Source organism: Pygoscelis adeliae, unplaced genomic scaffold (assembly GCF_000699105.1).
Source record: "Pygoscelis adeliae isolate BGI_AS28 unplaced genomic scaffold, ASM69910v1 Scaffold84, whole genome shotgun sequence".
Taxonomy (NCBI): domain Eukaryota; kingdom Metazoa; phylum Chordata; class Aves; order Sphenisciformes; family Spheniscidae; genus Pygoscelis; species Pygoscelis adeliae.
The window spans coordinates 4,456,304-4,464,420 of NW_008824754.1; the positions used below are offsets into that span (position 1 = coordinate 4,456,304).

The following is an 8,117-nucleotide window of genomic DNA, read 5'->3' on the forward strand; positions in this document are numbered from 1 at the left end:
AGGGGAGACCTCATCGCTCTCTACAACTACCTGAAAGGAGGCTGTAGCGAGGTGGGTGTGGGTCTCTTCTCCCAAGTAACTGGCGATAGGACGAGAGGAAATGGCCTCAAGTTGTGCCAGGGGAGGTTTAGACTGGATATTAGGAAAAATGTCTTCACTGAAAGTGTTATCAATCATTGGAACAGTCTGCCCAGGGAATTGGTTGAATCACCACCCCTGGAGGTATTTAAAAGACCTGTAGATGTGGTGTTTAGGGACACGGTTTAGTGGTGGACTTGGCAGTGCTAGGTTAACAGTTGGACTTGATAATCTTAAAGGTCTTTTCCAGTCTAAACGGTTCTATGATTTGATGATTCTACATTCAGCAACTTTGGCATGGCTTTCTCAGAAAGACCAAAGACATGGACTTTCAGAGCAAAGAGATGAGAAAGGGTTAGGTTCTATGATTTGATGATTCTACATTCAGCAACTTTGGCATGGCTTTCTCAGAAAGACCAAAGACATGGACTTTCAGAGCAAAGAGATGAGAAAGGGTTACACTTTTCTGTGGGGGGTTTTTTGAGCCTGCTTTGTGGATAAATAGAGAATTTCATCCTTAGCCCTGTCTCTCCAGAGTCTTTTAAGAAAAACAGAACAATATGACTGTACAACAAGTATGATTTTTTTAGAGTGATAAAAAGACATCAGAGATCAGCAGCAAAACCAGAAATAAAATTATCTCATTCCTTCTATCCCAAGATGGTTTTGCCCTTGTTAAATTTAATTTCACTAAGGGAAGCTGGGAGCAGGGTGTTTTCAGTTTGCGTTTTTCTGTTTGGTTTTGGTTTTAGCTTTTGTTCAGTTCATCAAGGTAACTTCAAAGCTGCACCCTGTGACTCTGGGAAAAACTTCATGAGCAACAGCGCCTGCTAAAAAATACTGCCTGCCTCTGTTTTCACAGCTGCTGGAGCCTGACATGGAGGTGGGGCTTTCCCTTCTGTATCCTGTTTTGGGGATGCAGGAGAGGCAAGGATGTTTCCCCTCAGCAGGTTACTGTCCCTGACCCAGGCTCAATGAAGCCAAGAACTGCTCACAGAGGAGTGAAACGGAGGTGTCTTCAAATAAAACTTCTTTCCCACTTGCCTAAAAACTTGTTGAGCATCATTTGTAATGTTTGTTTCTTTCCTCCCGTTGCCCCTTTCAGTTCCCAGATTCATGCAGAGCAAGCTTCTCCCTCCTAGCTGAAGGGCTTGCCAAATGCTAATTGACTGTTAAAAATGTTCTCATCAAAGTACAAATGCTGCGCAGCTTTGCTGGCAAAGACCAGCAAGTTACTCGTCAGGCTGTTGCAAGCCAAGCTCCATAGGTCTGGGAAGCTGATGCCCCCACTTGAGTGGTAGAATAAACATGTCTTTAGCTTTCCACTCCCTCCCGTGGACTCAATTTGACATTCTTTCCTGAATAACTTTCTTTTCATAATTATATTTACTAAATGGCACCTCAGTCTATTGTCCATAAAAAAAAAAGGTTCTCCTGAATGATTGCTTGCCAAAGATTTTTTTTTTAGAAATAGTTCATAGCTGTTGTTGCTCCTCTGGGATTTTTGCAGCCAATCTGAAAGCCTTATAATTAATTTTAAAAAGAATTTTAAATACTTTTTTCAGCTTCTTTCTTACCTTGTAATTACAAGGTGCATCAAGTCTGGCTTTGGGCTGTCAGAGTGGTTTCAGATCCTGGTTCTCATGCAGAGAGAAGTACTTAAGCACATGGCTCTTAAGCACACGAGCAGCTCTGCTGAAGCCAGCGAGCCTATTCACATGCTTAAAATCTGTGTGAGACTGTCATACTCTAGTGCCAAGCATCGAAAGTGAGAAGCAGGGATGAGAAAACTTTCTTTGCCTGAAACGCACATTTGGCATTGCAGCTGAATAGATACTGAGAAGAAAACAAAGCAGCAAAATGAGAGTCTTTAAATTGTGATGAAATCCTTTCCTTTCTCAGTTAACACCTCTTTTTTGAGTCTATACATAGTAGATACACCCTGTGGTACTTCATAAAATCTCCATCTCTGACAAGATGTGAAGTTTAAATACAAAACTAAGAAAAACCCCAAAACCTTATCCCACCATCTTTACATTAAGAGGAGGAATATTTTCGTTATTGAGCTAACGTCTTTTCATACAGCTCTGGAGGGCTCTGTTAGTCCAACATAATGTTATCCAACACTAACACAGGCAGAAAAGCCACTTGGCTGGAGGTAGCATAGGGCGAAGTTGGAGGCCACAGGCAGGAGGTGATCTGCCCTGCTCTGAATGATTAAGAGTCAAAAAAGACCATGATGTGCTGAGTGCTGTGGCAGAGACCGCCTGCATGGTGTTCATTTCTTCCCTGTGCCTAGTACAGTAGGCTCAGTCCATGACTGGGCTCCACATGTTCCCTGGGTTGCATTAGGTATTAGTCAGGTTAGCAGTGATGCCAAGACAATTTATATGGTGGTGTGTCAGAGAAACCACTTTCCAAATAGATTATTTCATCATGTGAATTGATCCAATCTGTGGCTGCATTTGGATGATAAATACTTTAAAAAAAAAAAAGAAAAAAAAAGAAAATGAATATGTATGATCAAATAACACTAGAAAAGCACTAACAAAGATAAACATTGTCTAAAAAAAGGGGATGAGTATGTTTTTAATATACATGGGGACAACACGCAAAGAAGCTGAGTTTGTACTCCTGCCTCTGCCACTTGCTCTTACTCAACTAAAGCCTCTTTGGGCTGTAGGTTTTATACTTGTAAAATGTGGGTGGTGATATTTCTTGTGATTATTTTTCTGGGGGTCCTTGCTAGGGAATTGTTACAAATAGGCAGGATGGTGCTTGCACTAACTATGTATTCCGTCTCTTAAAACAGCTTTGATCTCGTTACCATTGGTGGGATCTCCATTATCCTGCACTTTGAGCGGGCTCCCTTCATCACCCAGGAGCACACGCTGTGGCTGCCATGGGATCGCTTCTTCGTGATGGAAACCATAGTCATGAGGCACGAAGAGAACGAGATCCCAAGCTGTGACCTCAGTAACTTCGCCCGGCCCAACCCCGTGGTCTCCCCATCTCCTCTGACAGCTTTTGCAAGTTCCTGCTCAGAGAAAGGTCCTATTGTTCCTGAAATCCAGGTATGAATCGTCTGAGCCGAGGAAAAAATAATCCATCTCCTTTCTGTGCTTCTTTTGCCTGCTTTGAGCAACATGAACGCAGCTGTTCTGTGTCTTTCTCTATTCCCCTGCTTTGCTGTAAAGAAGCATTCCCCGTTTGTTGCACCATTGTCAGACGTTTGCCAGGAGTGCTCGCTCACAAACATGCACTTAGCCAGAAGGTTTCTTTTCCCTTATCCCTGAGAGATGGAGGCAAAGCACTTGTGGCTGACAGCAAAAACCTCTTTGGCTCTGCTTTGCTTTCACCTCTCCACAGGAGGTGGGCTGGGACCCTCGTGTGACCTGCAACAAGCCTTTGGGCAGCCCTTTGGCATTCAATATGCCCAGCGCGAGGCTGATGGACCGCTTATGCTCTAATGCTGTTCACGAGCAAATTTCACCCACTGGGCATTACTGACCTCAGTGGTGGAGTATCGGGTGTGAACTTTCTCAGGGTTTGAAGGCATACCCCTCACTCCACAAAGCTGCTGAGATGTGCGGTCAGCCAGCAGATGGCTGGCAAATGGCCAGCCTGCAGAGCACCTGGTTTTTATTGCATTTCATGACATTTGGGATCGATGAGCAAAGCAAGAGGGTTACTTTTAATTTCTCGTCCCCGTTTTCCTTTCTTAAGGAAGTGTGAGTCAGATAAAGTAGTTTAACAACCTGCTGTGGATTCAAAGCATTTTGCCAAATGGAAAGTTGGGTTTTAAACTGAAAAGTCCAAACAACTGAATTTTCCTTAAAAATACTCACTGTGTTGAAATATATGGATGTAGCAGCATTCAAGCTTTCCTTTCTTGAGCATGTTATTCCCTGGGTTTTAGATGCCAGCATTCAGCATGTCCTGGGTATTGCTTTTAGTGACAAATAATAGTCTGCCAAGGTAGAAATAATAACAAGTGTAGCGACAAATTGTGTGCTTCCCTCTTGACTCCGGTGGGGTTGCGGTAGCGTTAACGAGGAAAGAAGTCTCTTTATATCTTCTAATTTTAAAACACCAGGTACTGAACCCAGCAACAAATAAAGCTAGTGGTCTCTTTACCTTTCCCTCTGGACCTAATCCTGTGATCCTTTCTCACACTAATTTCCAATTACAGTCACCGGGTTTGTCCCAGCATAATTACTAATTAAGTCCCATATCTTGTAAAGTCCATCAGACTGCAAATTCTTGCTTCAGTTTTCACATCTCTTTTTTCCTAAACCAACAAACACCATGAAAGGTAATGTTCAGCGCTACCTGGAAAAGAAGCAAATATCTGATACAGTGCAACTATAATCATAACCTCACTCATTATTTGGTAGGATACTCGTTAGATTGTGTTAGTTATATCTATTGAACTAAAACATTTTAAAATTCCTCTTCAATAAGAGTGTGTGTCCGTCTATCGACTGTGAAAGCAGCTGGGGATGTAAATCATAAGCAATGGTTTGATACAGTTTCTTGACTATAGATCATAGAATCATAGAATGGTTTGGGTTGGAAGGGACCTCTAAAGGTCATCTAGTCCAACCCCCCTGCCATGGGCAGGGACATCTTCAACTAGATCAGGTTGCTCACAGCCCCGTCCAACCTGACCTGGAATGTTTCCAGGCATGGGGCATCCACCACCTCTCTGGGCAACCTCTGCCAGTGTTTCACCACCCTCATCGCAGATGTTTAGTGCCATTTGAAATGTCCTGCAGATATCCTGCTCGGCCTCCAACTGCCAATCCAGAATGATCCCCCTATCAGTGTCCTGCATTATATCTGCCAACCCCTTGTGAATGTCACAGATAACTTGGATATCCCAAATCGCACTAGACGTCTGTAGTGATGGAATCTAATTAAGACCTAAGTGGGATTCATTTTGAGATTATGGCACCTAAATAAGGTGTTCGCGCGCAGTCATCCAGATGTGTGCTAGATGACCGAGCTCCCATTAAAGCTGACAGAAGTCCAATCAATACTGTCAGTGGAGCCTACAGATCAATTAAGCTGGCCATCTTGAAGGCATCTGGTTCCTACTGACGGTATTGGTTAGATCTCCACTGACTATAGTTGATGCTTACATGCCTACCTCACATGCACACACATATGTTGACATCTGGATTTAGACGCCTTAAATTGGGATTGAATCCCACTCTTAAGTTTACGTGGCAAGAACAATCTTCTAAAGAGCATACCTCTGCTCATTGGCCATGAAGAGACATAGAAGAGTAGATCAGAGGAGACTTCTAACTTTTAGGTCCCTAAATTTAGATAAGACGAATCTCATATGTGATGAGCAGTACTTTTCCCACATGCCAAATGATTGAGCTAAAACCTGTAAAACTGTATTCCTCCTCAAATATGACAGCTGAAGGTTAACAGCGTTTGTGGTGCAGGAGTATACAAGAGAATCTGATTTTATGGCAGAGGCCTGACTGTACTTCAGTTCATAAGTGAGCTACTTTTCATTCCTATACTGGATATACATACAATAAAAAGTAACCTAGCTGCCAGTTACTGCAGCTGCATTTTATAATGCGCAGTTTTCAGTAGAGAAATGTTAAATATAAAAGGTGTGAGCACATAGCTGGGAGGAGGTGACAAGTGGATGGCAGGGCTGGGAAAGAGATTTTGAGAAGTGGGCAGAATCTCATGAGCTCCAACAAATAAATGCCGTGTCCTCTACCTGGATGCATTCAAAAGACCAAATATTACATTTTAAGTGTTTGATTCAGGTACGTAAAGACAGATTTGGTGTCATTTAAGATGCCCTGAAGTGTCCCTTCAGGCCTCCAGCTGTAGCTTCAGAAAGGCGGACATCTCAAGAAGGTCCATGTCAGACCTGTCATCCCCTCGCAGAGGTTTTGGATACCATAGAACATCTCAAAAGCACTAGATGTCTATGTTAAGGCCCCTGAATCAGGCCCTAACTGCCTTTCTTTCTCAAAATTCCTTCTGAGCATCATATTAAAAAAAAAGATTGATTGTTCCTTGCCCTGTCTGCTGGCAGAGTGAAGAGTAGCTGTAAGAGAAATGCGTAACCCTGCACGCAGAAACAAGACTTTCTACATTGTCTCATGCAAAGAGTGGAAGGATTGCTACTAACACAAGCATAGATCAACACCCAGGAGCGAAGGGAACACGGCAGTGAAAATTGCTAAATTGTGAAAATCCCTAGTAAGCCTGAAGAACCAGCTCTTCTGCCTGACCAGCCTGGTGGCTGGACCACTTTTAAAGAGCAGATTACATTGGGTAGGCCGTGGTAAACTCTAAGAGCCCTCATCTTTCACAAGGACCCCAGACACAGCATATGAATTTATCTGGGCTAAACAGCAATTATTAAATAGAAATAAGGGCACAATTCAGCTGTTATTACTTTTGGTGAGTTCAGGGTATTTTAAAGCTTATTTTTCCCCTCTTCTCCCACCAGTGTCCCACTGGCTTATACTCCCCCCACCAATGCCCTGCTTTGTTGCTAGTTCAGCACTACTTATAAACTACAAATGCATTTCAGATAATCTGAATTACCATTTGAACCCGCTTTTCAAGCAGGCGCCTTTAAATACAGCCCCTTGTGCTGCTCAGTGCCTCAGTACTGCTGTGCTGACCCTTTCTCTGGAATGGTAGACAGCAGAGACAGATCATGACAGAGAGAAATAATTATTTCTGACAGGCATTTGAACCAGACATTGCAAATAGTACCTCCATGGCAATTATATCTGCCTGGCTTTTTCCTAGAGGGGTTACATATGAAGACAGATTTGATACAAGGGACCATCTTTACTGCAGCTTGGCTCAGCTGGTCTCCGGTTGAGCCTGGTCCCATCCCAGCTTGTTGCTAAGCTCATAAAATATATTTTAAAATTCCTGGGTTTTCCCAGTTCTGTCATTTTTCAGCCTCCTAAGCACTGAGATATGTAAATTGAAAAGGCTGCATTACAGAAAGTAAATATTTATGAGCACAGTGGAACAGCGCTTTAACTTCTGGATGTGTCCTTTTGTCAAGTGCTGCAATGCTCAGAGCCTGTAGGTTATCAGTTGAAAAACTGTTGGGCCTTGGATAATAGCGTAGAAGAGGTCTTTTCAGGGGGCAGATTACAAGATTTGTTGTTATTTATAACGCTAGCCAGAAAACCTGTAAGAGATGAGCAACTTATCATGCCAGGGAAGTTTGCTGCTCCCACATTCTAATATCTGGCTCCAGGACTGGTGCCTCCACCAAAACTTTGGGTTTTTAAACCATGGAAGAGCCTTCGAGAGACAAGGTATGCTGGGGCCTGACGGGATCCACCTGTCCTGATGGGGAAAATGTGACTTTGGGCATAAGCGGGCGAGACTGATCAAGAGAGCTTCAAACTAGAATCGATGAGGGAAGGGGATACCAACAGGATTGCAGTAGGTAAGCCAAGGGTTGGCATGGCATCACCTGAGGGTGGCAATCCTAGTGGAAACATTTACACCGCTCCTGGGAGCACGGAGGGCTCAGGAGCGTATCTGAAATGCTTGTACACCAACGCACGCAGTATGAAAAACAAACAGGATGAACTGGAAGTGTTGGTCAGCTCCGAGAGCTATGATATCATTGGTATTAGTGAGACTTGGTGGATGAGTCCACGCCTGGACTGCTGGGATGGAGAGCTACAGGCTGTTCAGGAGGGATAGGCAGGGCAGGCGAGGTGGAGGTGTCATACTATACGTAAGGGAGAGGTTTGATTGCACAGCCCTTACAGTTAGTGATGATGTGGTTGAGAGGCTCTGGGTGAGGATTAGGGGGCTGGAAAACAAAGGAGATGTTGTAGTGAGTGTCTACATTTCAACTTCCCAGACATCAACTCGGAATATCATACTGCTGTGATGAAGAGGTCTTGGAAACTCTTGAATTTTGTAGGAGATGATAACTTCTTGTCACAGGTACTCAGTGAGCCAACTAGGAAGGATGTCCTCCTAGACTTGCTGTTTGTGAATAGAGAAGGACT

At 43.5% G+C, this 8,117-nt stretch overlaps 1 protein-coding gene across 1 annotated transcript in view; it reads left to right on the forward strand.

The window, feature by feature from the left end:
* The window catches only part of TENM4 (teneurin transmembrane protein 4), a 619,397-nt gene that overhangs the window by 538,390 nt on the left and 72,890 nt on the right, over positions 1-8,117 (forward strand). The window contains exon 20 of the mRNA XM_009323472.1: positions 2,891-3,152. Within this exon, the coding sequence (XP_009321747.1) occupies positions 2,891-3,152 (262 nt within the window). The remainder of the gene's footprint in view (positions 1-2,890; positions 3,153-8,117) is intronic.